Below are 15,211 nucleotides of genomic sequence, written 5' to 3'. Positions count from 1 at the left end.
CCCCCCCCGGGGGGGGGGGGGCGCATGGGGGCCTCTCCCTGCCCTTCTCCTGGGGGCTTGGGTGCCCGGAGCCACGAGTGACTTCAAGCTGCCTCCACCCCCCCGAGGCTCCCGGGGAGGGTCCCATCCACACCAGCTAACTGACGGGGTTGTTAACTCTGAAACCTAACGGGCTTGTTAACTCTGAAACCTAACGACGGCGCAGCAGCGAGGAGCTCAGGGACCCGGGGGAGCCTCATCGCCACCTCCTTCCCCTCCCCGCAGCGTCCGCCCTTATAAACGGCAGCGGCGGAGGAGCCCGGTGCAGCGGCCCGCGGCGCGCCGCCTCCCGGCACGGCCCGGTACGGCCCGGGATGGGCTCCGCGCACTCCGTGCCCGCCGAGATGCGGGAGCTGGCCGACAGGACCGGCTGTGAGTATCGCCCGGCCCGGCCCGGGGGCACCTTGACCGGGCTCTGCCTGCTGCCTTCCCCCCGCCCCCCCCCCCCCCAGCTCCGCACCGCATCGCCCCCCGCAACCCTCCTGCCCCACCGCCGTGCACCGCGCACCACCCCCCCCCCGCCCCCCCCCGGAGGGGGATATGTCACCCGGGGGAGAGTGGGGTGGTGTAGGACATGTCACCTGGGGGATGGAGAGGTGACGGGGGGGGGCGGTGGGGAATGTGGGCATGTCACTCGGGGTGCCAGCATGTCACCGGGGGATGGAGAAGTGACGGGGGGGGGGGGGGGGGAATGCAGAAATGTCACCAGGGGATGGGGAGGGCAATGTGGGCACGTCACCTGGGGTGCCAGCATGTCACCGGGGGCGGGGGGGTGGGGGGGAGTGCAACCATGTCACCCACAGGGATGCACCCGCGCACCCCCAGTGCCGCACTGCTGCCAGCCGGGGCGTCGAGCGTGCACACGTGTGAGCCCCGGCAGCGCTTTGCCCTCCCACGCTGCTAGTGCAAGAAATTGTCCCCACATCGCTGTTTTGCCCAGGAGCCACCGGCTCCGCTGCCAACCGGTGATGCTCTCGGGGCTGGTACGGTGCGTAACGCCCGGCGGTGCGAGGGAAAGGGCCCAGCGGGCAGGGGGATGCAGCAGGGAGGTGGCCTGGGGCTCCGAGCAGGGGTGGTGCAGAGGATGGGGTGGTCGTGTCCCTCCTGGGCAATGTCATCACGCCAGGATGCCCCAGGACGTGGCCAGCCCTGGGCACAGGGATCGGGATGCTCCCCCGTCCCCGGCTCCTGCCTTACGGAGAGCAGGCTGGGAGGGAGGGAGGGGTGGAGGGAGGCAGCGCTGCCCATGGCCGAACCCTGTGCTGGGGTTGGGGGGGTTCCAGCAACTCCTCACTCTGCTACAGCACCCCACGGGGCACCCCGGGGTGAGCTCAGCCCTCCCCGCAAGCAGCAGCCTGGGGAGCCCCTGGGGTGCGAGTGTGACAGCCCAGGGTGGGAGGAGGTTTGTTTGGGGGTTTTTGTTTTGTTTTTTTTTGGTTGTGCGGGTTTTTTTTTTTGGGGGGGGGGGAAATAACGCCTTGGCCTGGGGATCCTGCCACGCCGGTGCTGCCAGGCTGCCCGCAGCAGGCAGCTCCCGTGCAGGCAGCGCTGCCCACGGGCCTTTCTCTAGCACCTGCCCGTGGGAGGCACCTGCCTGGCGCCCCAGTGCCCCCGTGAATCACTCCCGGAGAAAGGTTTACAAAAGGCAACACCCAAAAAAGTCTCATCGAAACCAGAGGTTGGAGGGGGAGGAGGAGGGTGTGCAATCACCCCGTGCCACACACGGGGTGCACGTCGTGCGCTGCAGACAGGAGTCACAGGCTCCCGCCGTGCTGTGGCCGCTGCTAGAAAAACTTGCTAGAATGCAAGGGTTGGGGGTTTTTTGGGGTTTTTTTTGTTTGTTTGTTTGGTTGGTTGGTTTTTTTTTTATACAGGCTTCCTGCTGCGGTGCAACCTTGTGGAGGGCATCGCAGTCACCCTTGGTCCCTTGGGAAGAGCAGGGACAGGGCAGGACTCCCTGCGTGTCCCCAGGACGTGCCCATGGCGTGTTCCTTGCCCTCTCCACCCAGTGCTTTAAACCCCAAAAGCCGCAGGGACACCCACATTTGCCTGGTGAGGGCCGTCGGTCCCAGCCCTGCTGCCGTGGGTGCTGAAGTGGCTCTTCCCGGGAGGCTGCGATCTCTTCCCGCACCCAGCCCGGCCCAGCGGGGTGACACACGGCACAGGGAGGGCAGCGGGGGGCTGAGCCCCTCCAGTGCGTCTCTTCCCTGGGGGATGCCCTTTGCTCAAGCAGCACAAACTGTCACAGGCTGGGAAACAGCAAACCAAGCGCCCTTCGGTTTAAGTAACATTTTAATTTTTTTTTTTTTTTTTTTTTTAAATACCATTTCTATAGCGGAGGTTGCCGTGCTTGGACACGGGCATGCAGCATCAGAGCGCCGAGGCTGTTTCTCAGCGATACGAGCAGGCTCTGCTGCCCGTCAGCCAGTCCTTCTCGCCGGAAAGCCTTTGCCCTTTGTGCAGGTGCAGCTTTTTTCCAGCTTTTTTTTTTTTTTTTTTTTTTTCTGGAAAGCAGCCGAGCGCTGCTGCCCTTCGCAGGACCGGTGCAGTCCTCAGAGACCTGCCTGCACCGCAGCTTGGAGCCGGGCGAGGAAGACCTGGGTTTGGGGAAAGAGAGAGGAAGAGCCTTTTTTTTTTTTTTCCACCTTGCAGCTGTGGGCTGGACGGGCAGCGGGGCTGAACCAACCGTGAACATCCAACAAACCAGTGACCCCAGTTTTTTTGGTCATGTCAGTGTCTGCGACATTTTTTTCTGAGAGATCAAAGATTTTTGGTGTGCAACCAAGTCCCAGATGCTGAAGGCTTGGTGGCCCGGCTGCTCCCATGGTGATGGTGATGTTGTCAAGGGAAAAAGCGAAAGGTCACTTCTCCGTGGCCAAAATTGGAAAGCAAAGTCCAGGGAAAGTTTCTTTATGTGTGTGGGGACAGCAGTGGAGCACCAGCCAGAGAGGGATGGGGGGAGGAAATCATATGGGTGAATCGGTGGGGCCCGTGCAGCCCGGCTTCACCACCTGAGAGCCGTTGGGGTCGGAGGAGGGACCCCCAAAGTTGGTCCAGGAGGTTTAAACAGCCTCATCCTGCAAAGGGTCTGGCAGCTGCCAGTGCGGGCAGAGATCTGGGGCAGGCGCAGAGCCCCCGCAACGAGCACGGATGGGTTTTCCAGTCCGTTAACAGAGGTCTGTAAATGCTCAGCCTTACTGATCAATACAGTTTCTATTTTGAGGCTGTGAAACAACAGTCAGAAACAGAGCAAAAAGGACATTATTAAACATAATAAAAGAGAGAGAGGGAGCCAGCCAGCCAGCACGTGAGCTCAGCAGTGACCTGTTGTCTTTCAGCCGCAGCAGTTAACCATTTGCAACCCCTCAATTATACTTTATTATTTACATGCTTTTATCTTTCGCCGTGCCGCCGGGAGAGGCTGACGACCAGCCGCCGGCGCAGCCCTGCCCCGTGCCCAGCTCCGGCCGGGGCTGCAGGGAGCACACGGGTCCGGCTGGTGCCCGGACAGACGCCACCGGTTCCCACAAACAGAGCTGAAAGCCGCTTCCCCGGCTCCTGGGAATGGCTACTGTCAATATTTGCACGAGAGAGTCAGGCTCTGTGCGTCTTCGGGGGGTTGTAGAGCTTGGTTACAGCCTGTAGAGAATAGCTGGGAAAAAATAAAGTAAAAAGTAAGCTGTGTTGTGGGATTAAAGAGGCGAAAAGATGCTGTAAGCTTAGTGCTCGTGGGTCTCAAAGCCAGGCTGCCGGGCGCCCTGCTCCCAGCCCGACCCCAGGCTGATGCTCCGGCGGGTGCAGCCGTGCTGCCCGGGGGCTGGTGCATCCCTGGTGGGGGGGGCAGCACCCACCCCGATGGTTTGGGGGTTTCCCAGTGCCCCCAGCTTCCCCAGAGCAGCAGCTATTTCAAAGCCCGGCTTTGCTTTTTGGGTGCTGATGTGTCTCCTCCATGTTCAGCCTTTCCTCCGCCCTGGCAAGACACAGGCGGCTGCTGTCAGCTTTGGGGGTTTCTTTTTTATTTTTTTTTTTTTTAATGTTACGGCATGGCTGTGGGCATGGGCATGTGAACCTCCCAGCTGCCAGGAGAGACGCCCTGCGGCAGGTCGAGCTGTGCTCCCCGGGCACCAACAAACCCCAAATTAAATGGCCAAGCCTGTTTGAAGGGCCTGCTGCTGGGGAGCCTGAACTGGGGGAGGCGGGATGATGGAATCCCAGAACCCCAGCCTGGTTTGGGTGGGAAGGGACCTCACAGCCCAGCCCATGGGCAGGGACACCCTCCACTAGCCCAGGTTGCCCAAAGCCCCATCCAACCTGGCCTTGAACACTGCCAGGGAGCCGGGGCAGCCACAGCTTCTCTGGGCAGGCTGTTCCCCGCTGCGCCGTGCTGGGCCGGGGGCGTTTCTGCAGATGGGGACCGGTGGTAAACCAGCCCTTGGCATCGCCCCGTCCCCCCGCAGCGAGCGAGGGACAGAGCACCCAGGGACCGATGGAGCAAGATGGACCTTGCAGGGCTGCACAGAGCCACCGAAGGGAGATGGGAACGGGGACGACTGTGCCAAGCAGTGCCCGAGGCCCTGCCCCCGCCACTTTTGGCAGGCTTTTGGCTGTTACCGGCACAGGGCGGGCTTTGGTGGCGTCCCCAGGAAACAAGCTTTGCGGCAGGTTTTGGTACCTGCCGCTCTCCTCGCGGCAGCAGGCAGAGCTCTGCAGATGGGTGTCCCGGGGTTCCCCCAGGGAGCTACCCCCCCCCGTCACCTCTCTCTTTCCCCTGACAGTCACCTCTGAACAGATCGAGCACCTGCACCGGCGATTCAAGCAGCTGAGCCGGGACCAGTTGACAATCCGGTACGGCACGTCATGTCCACTGCCGGGGCGATACCTGGGGCTGGCCAGAGCAGCCCTGCCCGCAGCGCCTGCCTTCCCCGCGCTGCCGAAGGGTGCCCAGGCGGGACGGCAGGCTCCCTGGGCTGCGAGGACGAGCGTGTCCTTGCTGGTCATCCCATGGCTGTGCTGAGCTGGCTCTCTGCAGCGTGGCACGGCAAATAACATGAGGAAAAAAAAAAAAAACGAGTGGTGAACCAGCGGTCTGAGAGCAGCGTCACTCCTGCCAAGGATCCTGTTCCCCTCCCCCCCACCACCCCCAGCTTTAAAAATCAGTTTTGGGGAGGGAAGTGAGCAGCTACGGTGGGGTTTGCAGTTGCCCTTGTCCTCGGTGTCTGTGCAGGCAATTGTGCACCAAAGCCATGACTGCTTCCTCGGGAAAGCTCCATCACATCCGACCAGCCTCACCAGCGTGGGCCAGGGATGCCGGCTGCCCCCACCTTCCCCCCTCCCCGTCCCCACCTCGAGATTATTTCTTGGCTCATTTGCTTTATAAAAAGTCGATAGCAAACGGCTGGCACAGGCTGAACCAGTGTCTGTGCAGCGCAACCCGGGGCGGCAGCGAGACACTGGCCGAAGGGGGGGGAACGGACGCAGGAGCTCCTGCCCTTGCCTCCTCCAGCCCCATCCGGGACCTTATTCCTGGGAAAACTGTCTGAAAAAAACCGCGCAGCCATTTGCAGGTCAAACCGTGCAAATGGCCCCAGCACCGGCCCCCGAGCCGCTGTGTGCCAGACCTTCTCATTTTAGCAGGGACAAAAATCCCCCGGAGCTGCACCATGCACAGAACGATGCGGCAGCACGGCTTGCTTTCAGGCTGAATAGAAGCAAATAGGGGGTTTTCATCCAAAACCTCTTTTTTTTTTTTTTTCCCCCCATGATTGTTTTGAAAGAATGGGGTCGGGGCTCCTGCCCCAGCCCTTCAGCGATTGTCGCAGCATCTCCCTCCTCCGCGGCTCCCTCACGCTTGGGCCTGTCTCGGTTTCTTTGCAGCAAGGAGAATTTTGACAGCATCCCCGATCTGGAGTTCAACCCCATTAGGGGGAAAATTGTCCATGCCTTCTTCGACAAGCGGTAAGAGCGTCCCCGGCACCGCGGGGAGGGTCGGGGCAATTGGGTTATCCTCCAAAAGCAGGATGTGGCTGGGCAAAGATCTTCTCCCTAAAGGCTGGGATGGAGCCAGGGTGAAAATTACAGACATTTAAGCTAAGTCTTAGGGAAAAACCGGTCCTAAAGCTTTGCCGAGGGACACGCTGGGCTCTGCAGCAGGCGGGAGGGGGTGGCCCGGGGGGGGCACTGACGGCTCCGCTCTCGGCAGGAACCTGCGGCAGGAGTCGGATGGGCTGGCGGACGAGATAAACTTCGAAGACTTCCTGACCATCATGTCCTACTTCAGACCCATCGAGATGAACATGGATGAGGAGCAGCTCGATCGCTTCCGGAAAGAAAAACTCAAATGTGAGGCTTGTCCAAAGCGTAGGGCCGGGGTCGGGGGGTGGTGGGAAGGGGCTCCCCTCACCCTGCTGTGCTCCTCTTGTCCCTCCCAGTCCTCTTCCACATGTACGACTCGGACCACGATGGGAAGATCACGCTGCAGGAGTACAGAAATGTAACGTATGGTCCCTCCTGCCCCGTCGCCACTGAATTCCCGGCCCCGGCTTTGACCCGCTGCCTCGTAGGTGGTGGAGGAGCTGCTGTCGGGGAACCCCCACCTGGAGAAGGAGTCGGCGCGGTCCATCGCCGACGGGGCCATGTTGGAGGCCGCCAGCATCTGTGTGGGACAAATGGTGGGAGCCGGTTCCTTGCTCTGCCGTGGCACAGAGCTACACAGATGGTATCAAAGATGGGGCTGGAAAGTGTCCGTCCTGCCCGGGGCATCTTCCCTGTCCCCAGGCTGCTTTGGCTGGATGGTTTTTTGCAGGCAGCAGCTTTCAGGTTTTGGGTTGTGTTTGTTAGTTGTTTGGTTTTGGGTTTGTTTTTCCCCCCCCCCCCCCCCATTACAAGAGCCCGGGGGGGATAAGCAAGCAGCACCTCAGAAAGCACCATCCTCGGGGCTTGGGGCTTTAGCGCTTATAAAACCAGCAGCTCCTTGCAGCCGTGGTGGTTCTGGGAACCAATTTTGGGCTGGCCATGGGGCACAGTGCAGGGCCAGTGCTGTGCACCCATGGCAGACGTGTCCCACAGCCCCAAGGGACCCACCGCTGGGCACCCAGTGCCCCGAGGCCCCCGGCCCATCGACGTAATGTTCTCTCTCTCTCACTACGCACAGGGGCCGGACCAGGTGTATGAGGGCATCACTTTCGATGACTTCCTTAAGGTTGGTGGCATCTCCACTCGTCTCCCCAGGAGAAGAGCGCAGGGCGGTCGCAGAGACCTGGGCGTCTGGCCCCCGGCCCCGCTCACCCCCTTCCCCTTGCAGATGTGGCAGGGGATCGACATCGAGACCAAGATGCACGTCCGCTTCCTCAACATGGAGACCATCGCGCACTGCTACTGACCTCCGGCTGCCTCCTGGGAGCAAGAGGAGGAGGAGGAGAAGAGGAGGAGGAGGAAGATGAGGATTCTGCAGCGGCTCCGTGTTCCTGGCACCAAGCGCTTTGTGCCCGCCCGCGTGCCTGTCCCGTAGTGGGGCTGCCTTCTGCTCTCTAGAAACATAAGAGGCTTTTATCTGTAATAAAAGGTATTTTTCTTTTTACTTCTTGCCGAGAAATACTCTGTCCATCCATCGCCCAGGACCTGGTAGGGTCTCTCCCTGTGCAGAAAGCCTCCACAAATCCTGGTTTCACAGTAAATCTGAATTTTTAGCCTCTGCCATGTGCGGCTCTGGGGAAGGAGCTGCCCAACTTGTGCTGTGAGCCCCCCCGATCCCCGTGCCACGGGGAGTGTGTGCAGGCAGGGATGGGGATGCTGAGGGGCAGGAGGTGAAGGCAGCATCCCCAGCACATCCCCCTCTGCATCCCGCGGGATGCTCAAGCCAGCAAAGGTGGCAGCGGCATAAAGAATAACCCCAATTTAAACCAAAACCACCCCGCTTTGGCTGCATCTGCCGGCCGGAACCAGGCAGGAGGAGCAGCGTGGGACCACGACGGGGTCTGGGGTGCAAGCAGCAGGGATGCGGGGACGTGGGGACGTGGGCTCCTGGCAGCCGGGTGGCTCCCGCCCCCACATGTTCCCGCTGGAACAAGGCACCGGAGATAAAGGTTTGTTTACTGGTATTAATAACTGGATGGCTCGAGGCGGATTTCTGTCTCTAAGGCAGCCTGAGCTGGGAAGGGAGGGGGAGAAAAAAAAAAGGGCAATGGCTATTTTTAGAAAAGCCAGAAAGATTTATTTGTTTTATCAAAAATAGCTTCCCCCGGTGACATGTATGCTCGACGGAAAATAGCCCCCGCCACAGCAAGCAGCCGGCAGCACGAGCGAGGGCGGGAGGGAGCGATGGATGCGCAGCCCTGTACGGCCCTGGCGACAGCCCCCTCCATCCCCCCCACGGGCAGCGAGCGCCCGGCGGCTCTCTGGCTCAGGGCACGAACAATTTCTCCTCCTTCTCCGCATTAGCGGGGGCGTCTGCGCTGCCCAGGCAGCCCTGTGCTGAGGGCACAGATAAGGATTCGTCCTTTGGCAGCTTTGCCCCTCCAAAACACACACGCACACCCCCCCGCCCCGTCTTGCCCATCGGTCGCATCGCTGAGACGAGGCCCCCGCTCTCTGCTCACAGCTGCCGGACCGCAGCCCCTGCACCGGAGCAGCCCTTCCGAGCCAGCAGCTGGATTGCAGCGGCGCTAACCCAGCGAAGGACAGCCCTTCCCTGCAATGCAGTCCTGTCCTGGAGAGCCCTGCGCTGCCTGGCGGCACCGAGGACAGGCTGGGGCTGCCCCGGCTTTGGAGGGAGCCACGAGGACAGAGCCGATCCCGTCTCGCAGCTCCACGCGTGGCGATGCCGCCACGTCGAGGCCGGGCGTGCTGCGAAGCCGTGGGACGGCGCTGCCGCCACCCGTGACGTTGGGTGACCCGTTGTGGCACCAGCACGTGGCGCTCGCCCTGGGCTGGGTGGCGAGAGCTGGGGTTGGTGCCGGTGCTGCGGGCAGGGCCGAGCGCTGGGGCTGGGATGGGGCCGATGGAGCTCCCAACCCTTCCAGCGCAGCCGTTCAGGCCCCGAGGGTCTCCCAGTGCTGCCCGACGGCAGCCACAGCCCTGTTTGCATCCACAGCGCTCTGCGACTCTTCAGCGCTGTTCTCCTCTTGCTCCTCCGGCCACCTCCATCGTCTGGGCTCATCCTCGGCTGCATCGCGTCGGCACCATCCGGTGCAGAGGGGAGACACTGAACCTCCTCCTCCTCCTCCTCGCACCAGCCCCACGGTGCTCCCCTCCCTCCGCACGCACACAAGAGCACAACGTTCAGCTTCTCCCCAAATCCCAGGTGTCGGGACCAGACCCAGGCTCCCAGGGTGGGAGGGGAAGGTGCTGCTCCGCAGAGCCGAGCCGCAGGGAAGGGCGGAGGTGGCGCTTTCTTGGGGCCTTCGCTGGTGCCTTGGACCCAGAGTACGTGGCGGGACAGCTGGGTTTTTTTCCAATACACCACCACAGCTGAGCGTGTCCTACCACATCCTTTGCATCAGGACTGTTTTGCTATGCAAAAAGTACAGTGAAACCACCCCTCGGTTTTCACTGAAGTCAGAGCTCCGGAGCCTGGGAGCAGCTGGAGGCTGCGGTACACAGCCAGCCTCCCCCTTTGATCATATATTCTCTTTGGAGAACAGTAGGGAAGAAACTTATGTCCAGAGATTCTTCTCACAAAGACAACGGCTGTCTCTGTTTTGCTAAGGATCGCTGTCACCAGCAACAGAAACCAGAAGTTGTTCTTGAGGCTCTTTGCCCCAAACCACTTCCTTCTCTGATGCCTTCTGATTCTTCAGCTGTCCCCAACCGCCCAGCCCATCTGATGGTCACCAGGCTGGCACAGCTCTCGCGCAGCGTGAGCCTTCACCTTCAGTCTAACCTCTGCCTGGTCAATCCGCCAGCACTGGTCCAGCACGTCCTGACTGCAGCTCCTCAACTCAAACCCTTGCCGTCAGCCCCGGGCACTGCCCAACACAGAAGAGATGCCCCCTTGTTGAGTGATGACCTTTGCCTGTGGGATACAACAGGGATCTGCTGAGAAGAGAGTCCGCCTTTGCCCCTACCTACCCCAAACAGGTAGCACCAACACGTCCTAGGGAGTCTCCACAGGGACAGTCCAAAGGTGGCATCTATCTCCAGTAAAGATTAGGTGGTGACTTCAGTCTTGCTCTTGAAGTTATTAGGGAAGAGGCTCTATTTAAATATCAGCTAACCCTGGAGAAGATGTAAACGGTCACGATTGCATTTGCTACACTCCAGCACCCACTTCAGCACAGTATTAATGACTACCCAGCAAAGTAGGACAACATCCCTTTTCAGAAACAAAAATTAAACTCCCAACATGGCTATCGTCCAACAGCCTAAGTGCCCTCATTTGCATTATGAATGCTAGTTAAATACATACACAATCTTCTGCTGTGGTACAACCTTCCTAAATTAATTTCAATAATAGGAAAAACAGACCAAAAGGACCACTCTCCAATCCACCCCGAGGAGCCGCATCCAGACCGTGACCCAACAAAACGGTGGCTGTAGGGACAGAGATTTTCTTTTCTCCACTGGAAACCTTCTTCCATCTGGATGGGTTGATGCTTGCTCCCCAGTGAACTGATGACTTGTAGGTCTTCCCTGCATAAGAAAGCAAACACCTCTAGAAATGCAGGTGCTGCAAAGCATCCGTCTTCTCGCAGCTCAGCGACCGCCGCGGCCAAGGAGCAGTAGGGAGGCAGCCTTGCCACGGGCAGTGCAGAAGGAGAGGGGGAGCGTGGAGGTGGACGCCAGGAAAAGGGCCCAACGCACGCGGGCACAAGGCAAACTTATCTGCTACTTGCAGCAGGGAGCTGAAGAAAGAACAAAGCTGCCCCAAGATAACGAGGCAAGATAAGGAGAGGCGAAGTCAGAACAAGCCAAGGGTGTATTGAGACAGGGCAGCAGGTCACGGCACAGAGGGGAGGAGAACAATGACGGCGGAAGCTTTCTCTGTTCAGCTCCATCAGAAGACACAGGGCTGGAGCAACCCACAGAATCATTCGTGCTACAGAAACGATTATTTATTTGACGGGTTTCAGCTGAGCTCTTGTCCAAACTATGTATCCGTGACACTTCTTGCTCTTCCAGGAACGAAGGGACCTGGCTTCTCAGAAGGGCAGAGGAAGAAAAAAAGAAAAAAAAAGACCAAAGCTTTATGGAAGTTAAAATTTATTGGTCAGACAGAATGACTTTGCCCCTTGCAGTTCTTCTATCAGCCCATCAAGAGGAAAAAGTGAACTGCTAAAAACCCAACACGCAGGTGAAAGTTGGCCTAGGGGGCATGGAGAACCACCCCGAGCCAAAGACAAGGAAGGGCCGTGAAATCCGTCTGCGGGCAGGCGACGGGCAGCACGAAGCTCTCCGGGGGCTGTCTCAGTGACCAGCCCAGGCTGAGGTGACAGTGCGGCCAGCCCCTCTCCTGCAGGTTCAGGCACACATCCTGCACCCCTCCCCAGCACTGTATGTTTAAATTCATTCCATTAAGCCAGCAAAAAGGTGTTAAGTTAAAACTTAACTTCAATTTAAACTTGATTTTCGTGGCTTTGGCTTGCACCAGTAAGTTTACAAGGGCAAATCAATACCATAAGATAGTTTCAAAACAGTAAAACACATCCATGCAGGACTCAAGCTCTTGTTCGCCAAACTGGTTCTACCTATGTCAGTGCGACGTGGGTTTAAGAGAAAGCCTTACTCCTCATTTTCACCCGAGGTACCACGTGTCACCCTCCAGCCTGGATGCTCCTCCACAGCATTAGTGCTGATTACCCGTGCAGAGCGGCTGCGGCCAGTTCGTCCCTTCTGTTTCATTGCACCAACGTGACCGATTCCCAGCTTGGAAGCGAGGACAGTGTCGGAAACCCAAGTCCCAGCCACCTGGGGAGATCGAGGTGCTGTGGAAGGGCATGACCATACCTGACAACTAACCTGAGACACGACGGCCTTTTGTTCCAGTGCACAGGGGTTAGCTTACCCTAGAAGACTTACGAACAAAAAAACCCCACGAACACACGTACATACACAATTAGACAAAACATTTAATCCTGAGTTTTAGAGACTTAAAAAAATAATTTATTTTAAAATAATTTTGATGCATGTGGTCTAATGAGTTTCCAAGCATCCAGCCCGGCCGAGGCCAACGTTCCCCTCCCTCTCTCCATCATACTCCCCTCCCAGCCACCATAACCTTTTGTGCATGTTCCTGTTCCTAGGCACATTCCGATGCACTCCAAGGAAAAGAAGAATGAGCAGCTCATTACAAGGAAAGAAATTTCAAACATGCGGCCCAGCAGGATGCTTTTTCCAAGTCCTTGGTGGTTTTCTTCCCCCTCTTAGGATAGGCATGACCTCCTCAACGCGCTCCCAGCCTCCCACCACGTCAGCAGTTTGTCACTCGGGGCTCTCGCTTCCCGACCATGTCCTCTGCCAAGATGGGATCAGCAGCATTTTTCCCAAGAGCAGCAGGAAGGAACATTTTTGTTTACACTCAAGTGTCCTGTTTCCCTTCAGTCTCTCTGTTCCACCACAGCAGATCTTTGAGCACTTGCACAGCAACACGTTTTAGTGATACGCTCGAGGGCAGCCACGCTCTCTGTTCTGGTTCATATCCCCAAGTTTTCGGCAAACGTTCAGCCCATTTGATGCGCCCGCAGCCAACGCCATCTTTTTGGCGCTTGTCCCACGTGGATCTCCTTTTAGCCTTTGGCCGTGTACTTGGCAGAGGGCCGGACACAGAAGCCAAGTAAAGCGAGTTACCTAAATGTTATCGTAGGGAACTGCAAGGCCGATGTTGTAGTTGTAACCAGTCACTTCGTCGTAGGAAGAGCGGCAAATAGGAAGGACGCTTTCTACAGCCAACTGGTCCACCGAGAACTCATAGGCATAAATGATTCCTCGATGCCTGTGCAGAACACAACCAGGACACGCCATTTTATTAAACACGTTAATTATATACTACAGGGGAAAGAAACAAAGTTAGCAATTTCCATAAAGGATCAGAATTTGATGCTTCAGAAGGTGAATATAAAACCCTGTCCCTTCTGCGCTCAGGCTGTCCGTGCAGTTTTAACGGAGAAAACTCCCTCCTGCCTCCTCCCAGGGACCCCAGCAAGCCCTGGAAACCAACGGTGAATCATTCACGTTAGCACTGCAGACACGACTCATCTGCTGAAACATTTCTCATCTATTCAGCAAGAGGGAAGATAAGTACACTGTAGTTTGATAGTTCAATTAGATGTGCTAACAGCCATCTGAGATGCAAATACCAAAACCTGGAGTTTAAATACCAGTAGTTTTCCTTTAGGAAGAGATATCATTACTAATATTTAGAGCAAGGAAAGGGCTGCATTCCCTGTCTGGCTTCAGTGGCCTTTACATTCCCCTGCTGAAAAAGAAATGTTTGGGGTTTTTTTTGTGCTTAGAAGTAAATAAAGAGCCAATTCTTCAATGGTTTTGAAAGCCTTAAACCTTTTTTCATTTTATTTTTTAGATGCTATACCTCGTCTATTACTGCTCTGGATCATGACTCAGGTGCTTAGCATACCATTTTAAAATATGTAATAAAGCAGATCTTCACAGTGCCAGAAATCCCACCCTGGTTTACTCACTTGCGGTGTGCGGTAAGGTCATCGTCCATGATGCTGGCGCCTCGGGGAGTTTTCTCATCGGGGACGTTTGCAGTGATGAGGCTGTGAGAATTAAACCATACGTGGCGGACCGGATGTCTGAAAAACAACCCACAGCACTGGGTGAGATGCCACCTGCGTTCGACTCCTAACATCCAAGTGCAGTAAAGGAGTCGCTCTGGATTAAACAAGGCTTCGTTTAAATCAGCGCCCTCTCTATGGCCAGAGGCTGGGAACCGCACCTTTGGCTCTTCTCCTCCTGTCTGGAGCAGATAAACACAGCGTTTATCCCCATCTAGTGGGCTGTTACCAGAACACACGTGGAGGCCAGAAAATATCTGAGAGGCTTTGGCAGCACAGAGGCTGCAAGGGATCCGGGCGGCCTGCTCGCTTTGTGGCTTTAAGGACTGCAGCAGCACCCGCCTGGGAAGAGCAGGATGCTTCCCAAAATGAAAATGGGGACACCCCGGACCCCCACACCTCCAAGCACTGAGCTACCACTGGTTTAGAAATGCACTACATGAGAAATCTGGTCTTCATTCCTTTTCCTCTCCCTGCTGAATAAACTAACCCTGAACCACTGTAGCAGCATTTGCTGTTCAAGTAGAAGTAACCTCTTATCCTCTCAGACTGAGATGGTGCATCTCCACCACCCCAATGTGTCTCCTGTCACCTCCCTTAGCTTCTGCCCTTGCCTTCCATTCATGAAGCTGGGCTGCAGGCATGGATAACAACACGCGCACCTTCTTATCTATGGAGGCTTTTTCGATTGAAGTGATCCCTTCTGATTCCTAGATAGATTAAACAGTATTTTAAATGTTTAATCTAATGGTTTCACTTTTAGTACACCGCCAAAGCTCAGATCCGCACCGCCTGCCCTCCTTGGCATGTTCATTAGTGCTGCTCCAGGAGACAATCGATGCAATATTGTCCTTAATGCATCGGCCACATCACAATGGGCTTTATAATTCACAGGGTCAAAAGAGGAAGAGATACCTGCTATTAATCAATGACAACTCCAACGTGAACTTCTCTGACTGTAAATACCTCCTCGAGCTCTTCTTGGGGGAAGATGCATTAAAAAAAATAATCAGGATTTATCCGTTCATTTTATTAAGGGTATCACTCAGACTTACAAGGGGCTAAATCCTCGTGGTCTTCCTTCCGACAAAGCTAACTCCCTGGGAAGTGGGCCTTGATCAGGAAATCAGAATTTTGGCTGCAGTCTTCTGTCAGCTCCAGGATCCTGATGCCTGCTTGTACTTCCAGTACTGTACTACTTGTGCTTTCAGTACAAACTGGTATTTTAATATTGAAATGAGTTTAAATACCAACCTGGCTTTGATCGTTACCGCTAAGGGAATGCGTGAATCAGGTGAACAGGTACTGCGTAAGGATAGAGCGGATAGACAGCCAGAACCAGGCACTCTGAAGACAACAGCCAGGAGTCCAGCATTTCAAATCCAAGGTTTAATAAAGTAAATACTGGTTGGGGATGGAGCAGGGAGAAGACACTACCTGAA

At 56.7% G+C, this 15,211-nt stretch overlaps 2 protein-coding genes across 4 annotated transcripts in view; one reads left to right on the top strand and one right to left on the bottom strand.

The window, feature by feature from the left end:
* The first annotated feature begins 263 nt into the window (after positions 1-263).
* TESC (tescalcin) lies at positions 264-7,615 on the top strand. Its single transcript, XM_075769343.1, has 8 exons — positions 264-411; positions 4,815-4,884; positions 5,914-5,994; positions 6,239-6,378; positions 6,468-6,529; positions 6,600-6,707; positions 7,190-7,237; positions 7,340-7,615. The coding sequence occupies exons 1-8, from the start codon at positions 354-356 to the stop codon at positions 7,415-7,417; spliced, it is 645 nt and encodes a 214-aa protein (XP_075625458.1). The 5' UTR covers positions 264-353; the 3' UTR covers positions 7,418-7,615.
* A 4,481-nt stretch (positions 7,616-12,096) lies between these two features.
* Positions 12,097-15,211, bottom strand: part of FBXW8 (F-box and WD repeat domain containing 8) — a 52,686-nt gene continuing 49,571 nt past the window's right edge. For 2 of the 3 annotated variants that reach the window (XM_075769340.1, XM_075769339.1), the window contains exons 9-10: positions 13,671-13,787; positions 12,097-12,964 (exon numbers count right to left, since the gene is read on the bottom strand). In XM_075769340.1, coding sequence (XP_075625455.1) covers positions 12,820-12,964; positions 13,671-13,787 — 262 coding nt within the window. In that variant the 3' untranslated portion in view covers positions 12,097-12,819. The remainder of the gene's footprint in view (positions 12,965-13,670; positions 13,788-15,211) is intronic. The other variant, XM_075769338.1, reaches the window with a different exon arrangement.

This window comes from Balearica regulorum, chromosome 17 (genome assembly GCF_011004875.1).
Source record: "Balearica regulorum gibbericeps isolate bBalReg1 chromosome 17, bBalReg1.pri, whole genome shotgun sequence".
Taxonomy (NCBI): domain Eukaryota; kingdom Metazoa; phylum Chordata; class Aves; order Gruiformes; family Gruidae; genus Balearica; species Balearica regulorum.
This window is presented reverse-complemented; position numbering and strand designations above follow the sequence as displayed.

What these genes read in the sequence shown, in the direction of transcription:
- TESC (XM_075769343.1), top strand. Translation starts at nt 354, where the DNA reads ATGGGCTCCGCGCACTCCGTGCCCGCCGAGATGCGGGAGCTGGCCGAC. An exon ending in CCGGAAAGAAAAACTCAAAT is followed by an intron (nt 6,379 to 6,467) that starts GTGAGGCTTGTC and finishes TGTCCCTCCCAG; the next exon opens with TCCTCTTCCACATGTACGAC. An exon ending in CGCTGCAGGAGTACAGAAAT is followed by an intron (nt 6,530 to 6,599) that starts GTAACGTATGGT and finishes GCTGCCTCGTAG; the next exon opens with GTGGTGGAGGAGCTGCTGTC.